The sequence below is a fragment of the Sarcophilus harrisii genome, chromosome 6, assembly GCF_902635505.1.
Source record: "Sarcophilus harrisii chromosome 6, mSarHar1.11, whole genome shotgun sequence".
NCBI lineage: Eukaryota > Metazoa > Chordata > Mammalia > Dasyuromorphia > Dasyuridae > Sarcophilus > Sarcophilus harrisii.
In genome coordinates this window covers 201,717,610-201,732,710 of record NC_045431.1, presented here as the reverse complement: position 1 = coordinate 201,732,710, position 15,101 = coordinate 201,717,610, and the positions used below count along the sequence as shown (strand labels likewise).

At 44.5% G+C, this 15,101-nt stretch overlaps 1 protein-coding gene across 4 annotated transcripts in view; it reads left to right on the top strand.

The window, feature by feature from the left end:
- DENND5A (DENN domain containing 5A) overlaps positions 1-15,101 on the top strand; it is an 86,795-nt gene that overhangs the window by 58,784 nt on the left and 12,910 nt on the right. For all 4 annotated transcript variants that reach the window (XM_031941997.1, XM_031941996.1, XM_031941995.1 and 1 more), the window contains 6 exons: positions 774-989; positions 2,901-3,135; positions 4,384-4,534; positions 5,354-5,447; positions 12,470-12,601; positions 14,735-14,887. In XM_031941997.1, coding sequence (XP_031797857.1) covers positions 774-989; positions 2,901-3,135; positions 4,384-4,534; positions 5,354-5,447; positions 12,470-12,601; positions 14,735-14,887 — 981 coding nt within the window. The remainder of the gene's footprint in view (positions 1-773; positions 990-2,900; positions 3,136-4,383; positions 4,535-5,353; positions 5,448-12,469; positions 12,602-14,734; positions 14,888-15,101) is intronic.

Sequence of the window (15,101 nt, the reverse complement as noted above, 5' to 3'; positions counted from 1 at the left end):
AACCAGCACATTAATTAAATGACAATGTCTCACAATGTAAGTCTCATTCTGTTCCTGGGGCTCTCCCCTTCCCTATTTGGAGGAGGGAGCTGTTCCTCCTCATTAGCTCTCTGGAGTCAGGTTGGTTAATTTGTTGAATTCATTGATCTGAGTTCTTTTGTCTTTTATATTATTTTTCTGGGTATTTTTGTAATCATTATTTTGATTATTCTCTTAATCAGATCAAGGTTAAAAGACCTGGAAGAACATCACAGAGACTCTCTGGTCCTCTTCACCTCTATTTTTTATGATGAAGAAATTAAGGTCCAGGAAAGTTAATGCCTTTCCTAAGGATATACGGAAAGCAATTAGCAGGGACTTGAAACTAGGATCCCTGACTTTAAAAGCTAGGGCTCTTTTCTCTTTATCATGCAGAAGTAGAGTTTAGATTGATTTAACTGTTCTTGCCTTCCTTCCAGCAATTTGGGAGTAGAAGAGAACTTTCCTTTTTAAAAAAACTTTAACTCCCCCATTTGGAGTAAATGAGCCATTAGGGTGAGAATCGCTGGGCTAAACAGGCTTCTCGTTGCTGAAGACTCCACATTTAGTCACCACATCCATCCCTGCTCTGCTCTCTCCTTTTGCTAACAGGTCCCGATCCTGGGCTCATTTTGGGGGTGCTCAATTCAGCTACTGACCCCAATTCTGCTCAGGAGTCATGAAGAGTCTCTTCTCATTTCAAGAAAAAGAGGAAAAAAGGAATGCTATTTCTAGCTGTTGTTTCTTCTCCACAGCTGGACATGCGAGAAGAGAGCAGCAGCAATAAGGATCTCAAAGTTCAGTGTGAGGAAGAGGAGCTCAGGGTTTACCAGCTGAACATCCAGATCCGAGAAGTCTTTGCCAACCGCTTCACCCAGATGTTTGCCGACTATGAAGTGTTTGTCATCCAGCCCAGCCAGGATAAAGAGTCCTGGTTCACCAATAGGGAGCAGATGCAGAACTTTGATAAGGTGAGGGTGAAAAGTAGGGGACCTTTAAGAATGGCAATCCAGTGCCAGTGAGATGATTCAAGCCAGTTTCAATGGGCTTGTGATGGAGAGAACCATCTGCAGTCAGACAGGACAATAGGGGACTGAGTGTGGATCACAACATAGCATTTTTACTCTTTTTCTTGTTGTTTGCTTGGATTTTGTTTTCTTTCTCATTTTTTCCTTTTTCATCTGATTTTTCTTGTGCAGCGTAATAATGATGGCATTATGTATATAGAAAAACTGTATATGCTTAACATATTGGATTACTTGTCATCTAGGGGAGGGGAGGGGAGAAAAGAAAGGAGAAAAATTTGGAACACAAGGTTTTGCGAGGGTGAATGTTGAAAATTATCTTTGCATATATTTTGAAAATAAAAGGCTATTTTAAAAAAATGGTAATCCATAAGTGTCAGAGTGGGCTCTTTAACAATAACAGTCAAAAAATAGGTGTCATGGCAGTGTCTATGAGAATAATGGTCCAGTGGAGACTAGTAAGGGAGGAGATGGCTCTGACTTGAGTGAACTCTGAGGTAAACCATTGGTCTTAATAGTTCTTTTGAGACATTTGTGCTCTCATGACCTTAGTGATATATTGGGTAAGCCTTAAAGTCTTGTCCATTGAAATGTTAGTGGGCATAGATAATTCTATCCCTCAGACAATCCAGTCCAATTCAAGAAACATTTATTGTCTAGCCTACAACAGTGCTAAGGGCTGTGAAGCTACAATTAATAAAAACAGATAGCCCTAGCTTCACTAAACTTACCATCTAAAGAACAGACAATGCACACAAAGTCAGGAGAGCCAGGGTGGGACCCAAGGGGTGCCTTGCATGGGGGGTCTTGTTCTGTGGTATTGAAACTAGGAAAGACAGCCGATTAGCTGGAGTAATTAAGCAGTTATTAAACCCTTGTATTGTGACAAGCACTTTGTTAGGTACTGGGGACATAAGGACAGAGAATGATCAAGTGCTCCTCACAAGGACATTGATCCTAATGCGGGAGGTGACAAGTGCGTGCAATCTCTCTTCTCTCTGACTCCGTCTCTCTTTCTGTGTCTTTCTCTGTATATGTGTGTGTGTATGTGTGTGTGTGTGTGCGCACGCACAGATGTAGCATAAATATAAAGTTAGTGTGTGTATATATGACTTCCACGCACACACACATAAACAAAGTGCTTAAATACGGGGTGATTGGGAAGGAGGGCGCTGCTGATTAGAGGAATAACAAAAAGCTTCGTACAGAAGATGGCATCTCACTGGAATCTTGAAGGAAGCAGGGACTTGGTGAGGCAGATGCAAGTGGGGAGTGTATTCCACCCATGAGGACCAGAGGCAGCATAAAGAGGAGAGATGGATGGGTTCAGCAGAGGAGTTTGTATTTGATTCTGGCAGTGTTAGGGAGCCCTGAGGGATGGTTGAATGGGGGAGTCAGCGCAGTCAGATCTCCTGGCAACCGTGTGTAGGGTAGACCAGAGCAGGGCCGATGACCCTGGGAGATCACCCAGGAGTCTGTCCCAGTAATGTAGGTGAGAGATCTTAGGGCCCGACTGACATGGTGGCTGTGTGGCCTCCCCCTGGCTTTCCTGCTGAGGGGTTAGTATGGAGCGTTTCATTTGGGAGGTTTGGTTTCCTCCTGACTCCTCTGGCTAACCGACTGCCACGCCGTCCATTTCTCTAGCTGTGGATGTGTAAGGAGGCAGGAACTTTTCAATTGGTCTGAAGGTCATGCGTGTGATGTAGAATGGGTTTTTGTTGGAAACACACAAAAGGAGCAATTTGGTTTTCTGATGGGCAGACGGGAAAGCCAGTGAAATGGCGTGGTGTATTTTGCTGTTCCTGCCCAGGGCTAACGTGCTTCCCTGTCTTGTTTTCCTTTCCTGGGGTTCTGAAGGCCTCTTTTTTATCAGATCAGCCTGAGCCCTACCTGCCATTCCTCTCAAGGTTCCTGGAGACCCAGATGTTTGCATCCTTTGTTGACAATAAGATCATGTGCCACGATGATGATGACAAAGACCCCATTCTGAGGGTGTTTGATACTCGAGTGGACAAGATAAGGTTACTGAACGTGAGGACGCCGACCCTGCGAACCTCAATGTACCAGAAGTGCACAACTGTGGATGAAGCAGGTGAGGCAGGGCTTCCTCAGGCTGAGTCCTCCCTAACGCATCCTTCCGACCCATCACATTGGCTGGGCCCTGCCCGGCAGCTGAGGCAGCTCGAGGACAGGCTGCAGGTGCCTTCACTTCCGCTTCCTGAGAGGGGTGTCGCGTCCCCTTCAGGCATTTCTCCAGGGCTCCCTTCTCACCTTCAGCTCTGTCCAACTCCAGGCCTCTGACTGAGATGAGAGTTCTCACTAGAGCCCTGCGGACATTTAACCTGGGAGAGCTTCCTGGTTTTAGCCCAGACATCGCAATGCCTTGGAAGGCTGTCGGGGTCCAGGCTGCTTCCTTGGCAGCTCTTGGGCAGAAGCTGTGTAGGCATCTTTAGTGTGTCTGCTAGACCATGAACAGTAAAGACCTACCACAGAACCCCATGCCTGTGGGTGCCATGGGCACGGGTCTACAAGGGCTGCTGAGGTCCTCAGGCCCGGCAGAAACAGACACCAAGGCCCAGAGAGGCTGTGATTTGTTGCAGGTTACACAGTAGGTGATTGAGCTGGACTTCGAGCCCACCTCCTTCAGGTGTGGACTAAACAAATCATTTTCCAGACCATGTGAAAGAAGGAGCTGCAGATCCTGGAAACGGGCCTGCTTGTGGCATTTAGGATACCAAGGTGTCTGGAACAGTATCTGGGGGTTGGGATGGACCAGGCCCGGCCTGATGTTGTCGGTGGGGTGACACTCAAATTCCAGTCATGCTCTTTGGAGAGGCTTGGCCTGTGGGAGCAGCTGGGCCACACTCCGCCACTTGTGCTGGCTGGGAGAGAGCCTCTCTCCTGACATTTGGTAGCTGTGTGACTCTGTGCAAGTCATTAACTCTGACCCTCAGTTTCCAGGCTATAAAATGATAGGGATGGACCCTCTCCCCAAATATATGCCCAGTCCTGCCCATATAATCACCCACATTATGCACATCTGGCCATACACACACCATATGTATATATGGCACACCTCTATATTCATCCTCCAGATACACCTTTTACATTTATTCCTCCAGCTAAATTTAACAGTAGGAGAAAGTAGCTCAGAGTTGTAAGGGAATGCTATGCTCTGGAATGGTTTTTCTTTCTGGGAATCCCTTGCCTATGATGAGGTGAATTAGTATGTTTAACTTCACATAGGCCCTAAGTTGGCTATTTTGCAGCTTTTGAGATAGACCAGATGTTCAGAAGGGCCTCACCCATTTGTTTTTGTTCTTGTCTGCATTCCCTGCAGAGAAAGCGATTGAGCTGAGACTGGCAAAAATCGACCACACTGCTATTCACCCCCACTTATTGGACATGAAGATTGGACAGGGGAAGTATGAGCCGGGATTCTTCCCCAAACTGCAGGCTGATGTGCTTTCAACCGGGCCAGCCAGCAACAAGTGAGTAATCCTGGAGGCTGTCCATGCCAGACATGTGGAAATCAAGGTTGTATATGCTGGGGAGGGTTAGCTAAGTGGTTGGGGGATTGGTCATATCTACCATGACTTCGAATCTCCTAAAGGACTCTAAATTAGGTAAAGTAGAGATAAGGAGGGCCCTCTTCATTCACCAGCAGGTCAAAAAAAATTAAGCTTAGATAGAGCAGGGTCAGGGAATTTAAAATTTAAAATTTTGGGATAACTATATTTCAGTATAATTGATTTCCCTGGTAGCCTTTGTATTTTATCCTGTGCATGTAAAAACATTATTCCAAGAAGGGAGCCATGAGCTTTGGCCAGACTGCTAGAGGTGCCCATGACTCCAAAAAGGTGAAAATGCCCTTCACTCTCAGATGTTCACTATCCTTGGTCTGACTCTTTAGTTTAGTCAAGGACTTCAGACTGCTGATGAACTATGAAATCAAGCTTGTAACTCCTCGACAGAATCATTGCCTTTTGCTCACCATGCTTATGGCAGTGAGCTGTGCTATTTGTCTCAATGGGGTAGAAATGGAAAAAGGCTGGGAAAAAGTCTTTGCAGAGTCCAGATGCCCTTGAACCTCTGTCCAGTTATCAGTGGAGATGGATGGCATCTGTCTTTCCTAGGTGACACCCCCTCGCTCAGCCTTGGTCTCTGGCTACTCTTCTGCCAGAGCAGTGACAGCCTTTGTAGATGAGTGTGGTTCTACTCTCCCTTTCCTCTCCCAGCCCCCGGCCCTTCAGTCCAGCCTGGGTCCTTTTACTGCTCACTCCAGGAAATGGTCTCCTTGTTTCTGACAGGTGGACCAAGAGGAATGCACCTGCCCAGTGGAGGCGGAAGGATAGACAGAAGCAGCACACAGAACATCTACGCCTAGATAATGACCAGAGGGAGGTGAGAGCCTCATGTGACCAGAGCCCGGGTAAAAGGTTGGGGAGGGGAAGGGATTGCCAATGGCTCCAAGATCTCCAGAGAACTTTGCTTACAGCCACCCAATGACATAGCAGGGCAAATACCATTTATATCCATTTTCTGTAAAAGGAGAGTAAAAGAGTTTGGGAAACGGGAAAATTAAACCAGATGGTGTTGCTAATAAGCAGTCGAGTTGGAGCAAGGCCTTTTCGCTGTTGAGTTCAGTCTCTAGAGCTAGAAGGGAAACAAGAGCCTCTCAAGTCTCACTCATCTCCTGTTATAGAAGCAAGCAAGCTGAATAGTCACTCCATGGGCAATTAGTGATGAGCTCTGTTAGAAATGGTATTTTTATTAGATATCAAACAGCTGTTTGGAGGGTGGTTGTCTTACATAGATGTTTTTCTCCATCAACCAAGAATCTTTAAAGTCTGGATCTTAATATATTCTATGAAAATCCTCTAGGAAGGAACTTGTACTATACAGTGTTGTTGTTGTTTTTTTAATAGCATTTTATTTTTTTCAAATATATTTAAAGATAATTTTCAACACTCATTTCTGTAGGGTCTTGTGTTCTAAATTTTTTCTCTCTCCCTCCTTTACTACCTCCTTCCCCCAAGCAGTAAGCAATCTGAGATGTTATACATGTATAATCCTTTTAACCATATTACCATATTTGTCATGTTGTGCAAGAAAAATCAGAACAAAAGAGAAAAAACATAAGGAAAAAAAACAAACAGAAAAAGAGGTGAAAATACGATATTTTGATCCACATTCAGTCTCCATAGTTCTCTCTCTGGATGCAGATGGCATTTTCCATCCCAAGTCTATTTGGAATTGTCTTGGATCACTACATTGCTGAGAAGAGCTAAGTCTGTCATAGTTGATCATCACATAATCTGTTACTATGTACAATATTCTCCTAGTTCTGCTCATTTCACTCACATATCCAAGTTACAACTTTGGAACAGTTTGTCAAATAGGAAAGGAAAACAAAAATTATATTTTGTTATGCTTATTCATAAATCAGTAATATATTTATTATTAGTCAAACAGTAAATTTTTTGTGTTATTAATATTGTAGAAATGTTAAACTATCATTCAGTATTATTATTTATATTTTTATTTATTATTAATAGGCTTTAAGTATTTCTAGAATGAAGGAAAAATGACAGTTCATAAAGATTCAAACAATAATAGTCTCATGAAAAGAAACTAAATTTTATCTTCTCAAACACACCATGCATACACATACTTATAAATGTCAGTATCTTCTGATACCTTATAGTGTAGCTACAATTTACACTTTTTTTTTTTTTTTTTTACTGACTTATAAATCTAAAGGACTAGTAAAGTTTTATGTAAGGTATTTCTTAATACCAGTCTCACTATTGATGGGAGACTTTGATATTTTGCTTCTATATTGTACAAGGTCAACCCACCCAGTAGGTCATCTAGTAATTGCTTGAAGAATTGAATAGTGGAAGACTCTACTGTCTTCTGAAATGCCCCATTCATTTTGTGGCTCTACTTGTTAGCAAGTTTTTCCATACCTCAAGCTTAGATTTACCTCTTCGCAACTTGTTCTGATTTTGCTTTTTACGACCATGCAGAACATGCCTACTTAATTCTTCTTCCATGTGTTGACCTTCAGGTACTTAAAGAGCACCATTATGCTTCCCTTCCTATCTCCTTCAAGTATCTTCTCCAGGCCTTACATCTTCATTCCTCTCAGCCAGGCTCCCTATGGCATGGTCTTGAGGCCCTTCATCATCCTGATCAGCCTCCTCTGGATGCTCTTTAGTTTGATAATGTTCTCCTTAAATGTGATGTCAGAATCCAACATTATACTCAAGTGTGGTCCGAGCAGGGCTAAGGGCAGAGAGACCTCTCGGCTCCTGGGTACTACAGGTCGTCATCAGTCTTGAGAGGCAGCTCGATGTGGTGGATGGAGAGTCAGTCTTGAATTTCTAGACAAGTTCTTTGGGATTTATGAAGCCCCAGCTTCTCATCTCTGCCACTTAAACTGTTAGCAGTCCCTTATAGTGTGATGGAGCCTGCAAGATAGAGCTTGATAAAAACATTGAACAGCACAGGGCCAAGGATGATCTCTACCTCTTCACTAGAGATCCCTTTCTAAGTTGACAGCAAACAATGAATAAATGACTCTTCTTCCACTTTGTCCAGTCATTCAACTGATTTTGAGTTCACTTAATTGAGCTATTGTCTAGACCATGTCTTCTCAGAACAATTTGAGAGATATTTTTAAATACTTTGCTTAACCCTAGGCAAACTATTAACATTCTCTAGAAACCATTCTAGTAACACTGGTGAAATATGACAAGAGCTCAGTCTGTCATGACCTGTCTTTTTTTTTTTTTTTTTTTTTTTTTGAAGTTTTATTGATGCCTTTTGTTTTAACATCATAGACTTACTTCCCTTATCCAGTGAGAAATGTTTATCTTGCCCAAAAAAAAAAAAAAAAAAAAAAAAAAAAAAAGCATTCCACAAACCAGCCAGTACATTAGCAATGTCTTGACTATAACCATAACCATAACATTTTGTTCTCATTTTCCCCCACTTCTCCAATAAAAAATTTAATGTAGGTTTCTCAACTCTTCTCTAGGGCCAGTTGGGTCATTATAATTACACCATATTCATTTTCACTTTATGGTTCTGTTATTGACAGTATTGCAGTCACAGAGTGTTTCATTTTCCTTGTTCTGAGGACTTCCTTCTGCATCATTTTATATAGTTTTTCTGGTTCCGTTTTTGCACTTCAGTTTCTTTGGCCATTCCATTGCTACCTTATGGTTTCCCACATGTTCATTAATGAATTCATTTTTGAAAACCACTCCTTTATCTAGATACTCACTTTTTGTGAGAGGCATTGTGGTGTGGTGGATGAAGAGCCAGCCTTAGAGACAGGAGAACCTGATTTGAAATCCTACCTCTGCCACTTACTGGTTGTGTGATCCTTGAGAAACTTATTTTTCCTAATTGTTCTAGGCAACTCTTTATATGACTGTCAGTTACAGAAAAGCTGAAAACTTGAATTGGTGGAGGAGTTTTCTCATTGGGCGAGTAAGGGACTATTCATCACCTTCATTGGTAATTTCTTCATCTGAACATGGAGGGACTATATCAGTGCAATTGAAGATCCCATCCTTTTCCTATAAACCATTATTTCATGCTTCTTTTCAGCTGCTTTAGAACCAATTTGAATCCTTACCATTTTTTTCTTTTTGTTTTGGTGGAAGGATCTGGGCAGGCTGCCTAATTTTTCATGACCCAGTTAACATCTAAGTTTTGCAGTTGGGCTTTTATACTTAATTATCTCTTTTTTTCCATGGATAACAATTCTTCCTTAGAATATGTTTTTGTCTATGCCAGGGTCTTTCTCCTCTCATCTTCACTTTTTTTTTCCCCCAGTCATTGTCTTTTGCCTTTTTTGATGGTCATGGTCACTTCCAAGAAGTGTAGCAGGATCCTGACTCAGAAAACAGCCCTCTCTAAGATAATTCAATTCAGTACAGATAGATCTTGGTCAGAAACTTGTATGTAGTACAGAAAGATCTATATTAGAAGAAAGAATGAGGAAAGGAACATTTTGCTTTAGGCAAATTTTGGGGAACAAAAGAATGGAAACATTTATAGCATAGCATTTTATTCCATCAAGATTGTTTTTCATTAATCTGGTTGAAAGAAAAATGTAATTTATACTAGGCATTTTCTCAGCCTGATAGAATAAGTTAGTCATTATAAATGTATGTGTGTGTGTGTGTATTTTTTAGGGTGGAGGTCTATACTTTTGAGCTCCTAGGGAACTCCTGATATGAAAATTCCCTTCACCAATGTAAATCTACAACTTATTTCATTTTTAAACACCTCCAATATAATAGGCCTTTTATTATTAAGTGCCTTACAAATAACTTATTTGATCAGAGAATTTCTTGGGTTACTGAGAGATTACTCAGTTACTATATGACAGAATGATGACTTAAAACTTAGGTCTTTTGCCTTCAAAGGTGACCTTTTCTCCATCTCGCCGCCATGCCAGTCATGCTGTACTTGACAATAAAAATAAAAGAAGAATTTGTAAAGTCTTGGATCACTTATTTCTTGGTAATTGAATAAGATCAATGGGTTCTTGTGGTGTTCAGAGAGAGCGCGTGAGCCTACCAACCAGTCACATCTGGGAATTGAGTCTCAGCCGTGACATTTGCTTGTTTGACCAGGAATAGGGAGTCGGTCAGAGTTAAGTCTTTTAATTTCTCTGTGCCTCAGTTTCCTTATCTTTGTAGAGAAAGAATTGGACTAGATTGAGAAAGGTCTCTTAATGAAAAATAATTGTTAAAAATTTTGTCAACATGATTGAAGAAAAAACTCCAAAACTTCTGATGATCAACTAACTTTTTACTCTTTAGTCTCTGGACTTCAGTTTCCTTTTCTGTGACATAGTGGAGAGAGGGCTAGATGTGGAGTCGGGAAAGCTTTCATTCAGAGCCTGCCTCTGACCCATGCAGGTATGCAGCCTGGGCCAGCTGGTTAACCTCATTGGTGAAATTGCAGGATGTTGTGGGGGTCGGGTGAGATGATTAACACAAGTGCTATAAAAACCTTTGCTGTTGGTATCAGAACATGAAGGGTTTGGGTAAGAGTGGCTTCCTTTTTGGGAGTTCAGTGACTCTTAGCACATTTATAATTTGGTTCCTTGCCTCCTCTCCCTCTCCCGTGTCCTTGAGCAAGGTGCTTCTGTGGAACTTCCATTTCTTTGTGTATAAATGTGGGAGAAGTCTGTGCCTCCTGAAGGTTTCTGTCTAGTCAGTTTTTGTGATTCTGAGTCAAAGATGGCTCCACGGTGTCTGCCTAGGAGCCTGGGAGGATGGCAACCATTCACAGTCCAGTTCTTCAGGGTAACTAAAACAAGAATGTTTTCTTTTTAAGAATTGTTTCATGGTATTAGCATGTTAAAACAACAGATGCTGGAAAGTCCATTACCCTCCTTGGTTGGGCTTTTGGGGCCTACTTGTTAGCCACGTATTATTCTCCCATACATCTTGGGGCCTGGCCTGATCACTTGTTCCTCTCCCACCTTCCTACTGTTGAGATGTTTTTCTAATAGAGTCAACATGCAGGTTCTTTCATTGTCTGAAACTGCTGCCCCTGACGTGGATCGTGGGGAGGCAGAGAGCCTGGCCACTTTCAGAACAGGGACCTAGATTTGTTTTGCTAATGGGGTGGCAGGGGTCTGTGGAAAAGAGCCTAAAGAGAATGTAAGAAATATTTCTTCTTTCTTCAGCAGCTTTTAGGGGAAGCTGCTGAAACTTCCTGAATGCCATCCACCTGAGATGACCAGGGTACTGCTTCTAAACCCAGATCCTTCCCCTTGACTCTCCCCCAGCACCTCCTCATCTCAGCCCTGCCCCCCGATCCCCTGTCCCCTCCAAGTAATGCGGTGAATGGTTCTGGGGCTGGTCTTGTGGAATTCACAGAAAGATTCTGACAGGTGTGAGCTATGAGGTGATGGCCTCATCTTTTGTGACATGGTGCTATTGTGCTTTGATATCCTGGAAGGATTTGCTCTAATTTATGTAGAGGGTCTGATTCCTCCTGGAAATTTGTGAATAAAAATAAATGAATAATTCATCTCAGTACCCAGCTCCTCCTGGCACAAAAGAGAGAGAGAGAAAAGGGGGACTGGAGTATTGATTCACTCCCACTGTGCACCAAACACTGCTAGACCTGAGAGGTCTTTTGGGGTTGGCTGAGAAGACTCGGCCCTGCTCTTGGGGATCCCAAACCGGATGGGGGGTGGGTAGCACACAAATACAACTTACTGGCCCCTGGCCCCTCCGAGGCCCTCTGGTCTGACCCTTGATTTGATAGCAGAAGGCTCCAGGAGGTTGGGACTTGCCCAAGGTCACGGCAAGCCTCAGAGAGGGGCTTTATAGCACCATCTGTTAGCTCTTGGCTCACAGTCCCAGAAGGGTGTGACACGTTTTTGAGGTCCAGGTTGGGAAAGGTGCTGAGCAGCAGGGGCCCCAGGGGAGGGAAGGCTTCATGAGGGCCTTGAAGTGAACCCTGGGCCCTGGAGGGCCAGAGCTGGGCAGCGTGGCTGGCGGTTGGCGAGTGGCCATGGAGCTGGTAGGAGGAACAAAGGCTGGCTCTTGGGTGGTGGTTGCAAGGAACGCTGATAGTTAGGTTTCCACAAGATGTTGTGGTTTCAAGATGGAGGACAATGAAAGCACCACTGACCAGTCAGTTTTATGAAGAAGGAACTAGCCTGAGCACAAAGTTCTGGATAAAGAGGGGGCAGGCTGGAAACTGGCCGTGTCAAGGACCAGGAGAAGGACCTTCATTGCCCTTACTAGGCTCATTGCATGTCACCTGACCCACCCTGAGGCGGGAGAGATGGTCAGGAGGGAGACAGGTCTAGAAGCAGCATGTAAGAGGAGGGTGAGGAAGAAGATAACAGGGGAGGGCAGGGGCCTGCAGGGAGGAGGAGGCCTGAGTTTTACACCCACTTCTGCAGGGACCCATTAAAAGTTTAAACTGCTTCACTCCCCCCAGTCTGCTCCTTCACTGCGCCCTGCTTGGGCTTCAGAATTTTGTCCCAGAGAACCTTGAACACCAGGCGGAGGATTTGAACTTGACCCAGTAGCCTGCCCCGACTGAGGGTAGGGGGTGGGGGGTGGGGGGCGACCGGGCCAGGAGCCCCTGTCCCCACGGCAGGGACCGAGCTGATTTGTGTCGGGCCTGCCTCTCCTCAGAGATGGGGAGTGGATGATGATTTCAGGCCTCTGCAGCTCTCTGAATCACCGGATGCTCTGCTGGAGGGAGGGAGGAGAGCTCACTTTTGACACAAAAGGGACATTTTTAACCCTAGCGGAGCTTCCTGCCCTCGCTGGAGGCCTGGGATGGGGACGTGCTGCCCTCCTCAGGCCGCAGCTCGAACTGATGCAGTCTGGGAGGCCCATCCTGATTTTCCTCCTGTGCCCCTGCAGAAGTACATCCAGGAAGCCAGGAACATGGGCAGCACGATCCGGCAGCCCAAGCTGTCCAATCTCTCGCCCTCCGTGATCGCCCAGACCAACTGGAAGTTCGTGGAGGGCTTGCTGAAGGAGTGCCGCAATAAGGTACGTCCGAGCCGGGGGGCACGCGTGTGCACGTGGGGGCTGCCTGCCCGGCTTTGGGGAGAAAATGAAATTCGCAGCCGTGGGATGCACTTTGGGACATCTGTTAATCCCCACTGTATGCTGGGCCTTGTGCAGCATGAACTGCCCCGGTCTCAAGAGTCTGGGTTTTCTGATCCTCTGGTTTGATCATGATTATAATTCACTGATTCAATCCAGTTAACTGAGGTCTGTAAGAAATACCTGCTCTGGCTAGGCACAGCCCAGGCACTCAGGACACAAAGATAAATAGGAAGTAGTCTCTGCCCTGAGGGATTCTGGCGGGCAGATACAGTATCAGTGTATTTTACGGACTGGTGAGCTCATCCAGGATTGTGTGAGAAGGAGGAGGAAGGGGTTAATAGCTCGGGGGATGAAGAACACGCTCTCTTGGCGTCTCAGTTGAGCTGTAAGGGAGATACGAGTGAGGAGGGCTGGGCTCCCGGTGTGGGGAAAGACCCACGGGGCCAGGTTGGATGCTTGTTTTAGGGCACAGCTGTGGGTCACTTTGACTAGAACACAAATGGGAAATAAGCACGGCGCTCAAGGCTGACTGGGGTTAGATCGTGGGGGACTTTTAAGGACCGAGGGGAGATCACAGTCCCCATGACTTCTCATCTTGGGCCATTCTTATCCTGCCTTTGCAGACATTTTCCAAACAAGGATCTATCCAAAAAGCAGGAGCCTTTTTTTCTAGTTCTTTACCTAGCTTGGGATGACCAGTGTAAGGGTTCAATGTGTCCTTCCAGTGTCTTTCATTTTCATTACATGACCTTCTCTCCTCATTCATTCTTCCATCCAAGAGGCTTCAGTTCAGCTCTCCTTTTCCAGGCATTAACTGGCATTTATTAAGTCTTTGTTCTTTTGATTTGCATATAGTGTCCCTCCCCCTCCCGTTCTGAAACTAGAAGCATGATGCTTGTTTATGTGCATTTAATAGCTAGCTCCTTGTCTTTAACAGCTTTGGTCCTGCCCAGTTAGAATTTTAGTCACAAAAAGATGCTCACAGCACGGTGTTTTGGGGCTTGTTTATAAAATTTGCCTAAAATACTGTATTGCTAGAAATTATATTTCCACGTCACGGTTATGTCTCTGTCTTTAGGACTTGAAATTAAAACTGTAAAGAAATATTTCCTTTATAAGAACCATTTGGAAGCTTTTGATTTACACAAATTCATTTTAAGAACAGTTTGTTTATATTTACCCCATGAAATGAGGATGATGATGAAGACAAACAAAATCTATCCAACTGCTTAGCAATGCACAATTGAAAGAATCTTGGCTCACAAGTACTTTGGTGCCGTGGTGGCATCCTGGGGCGGCTCTTGGACAGGCCAATTTCTTCCCTGGGCCTCAGGTTCCTCGTCTCTCTGATGAAGGTTCTTTCTGTCCTTAACATTTACCCCTCTTAGAGTCAGAATGGAAGGGTTTAGCTCGGTCATATCCACTTGGCAGTGAAACACTTCTTTGGCTGATACAGAAAATTCTTTGCCTTGGAGGGTCTGAGTCCTCAGGGGAGAAGGTCTCAGGCAGTGAAAGCAGAGGTAGGTAAGAGCGTCAGAGAAGTTTAGAGCTGTCTCAGGGAATTCTGTTCCTGGGCACAAGGGTGAGCCTGGTCATCTTTAGTTTCTTCCAGCTTTGAACACCCCGGATTTCTATGATTTTAGCTTTCTTTAGCCCTAAGAGGGAATTTGTAGATTGTAGAATATTAGAGATCCATAGTAGGGGGTGGGTTGAGAACTGGAGACATCATCTAATCCAGTCTTATAGAGGAAGGCACTGGGACCTAGAGATACTGGGGCAGTCATTTGGCCATGGTCACTCAGCCAGTTAGTGCTTGAAGCAACTTTAGAATCCAGTTCTCTCAACACCTGACCCAGAGTCAATTTGAATGCACCAGTGGGTGGAGATTATCCGACAACCTTTCTTCTCAGGCTTTTGGGGAGCTCATTACACAGAACATGTGCTTGCATACACAGATATTGTTTGTTTGCCCAAGTGCTTCCCTTCCCAGATGCTAAAGGGCCATTTCTGTGCACCGTCACTTCAGCTGGTTCGCTGAATCGGATGTTCTCACTTTTGTCACTTGCCTTCTAGACCAAGAGGATGCTAGTGGAAAAGATGGGCCGAGAGGCTGTGGAGCTGGGCCATGGAGAAGTCAACATCACCGGTGTGGAGGAGAACACTTTGATTGCTAGCCTTTGTGACCTCCTAGAAAGGATCTGGAGCCACGGGCTTCAGGTCAAACAGGTGAAGAAGTGACCTGTCCTATGTGTCATAGTGAAAGGGACTGAGAGCCACAGAGTGCTTTGTGAGTGGGAAAGTTGGATGGTCAGGCAGGCTTCCTAGAGGAGGTGGCGGTTGATTTGGGCTTTAAAGAAAAAGTAGGATTTTCCTGAGGGGCAGCTTGAGGCAGTGGATAAAGGGGCAACCTCAAGAGTCCAATGACTTCAGTATAAGTCCC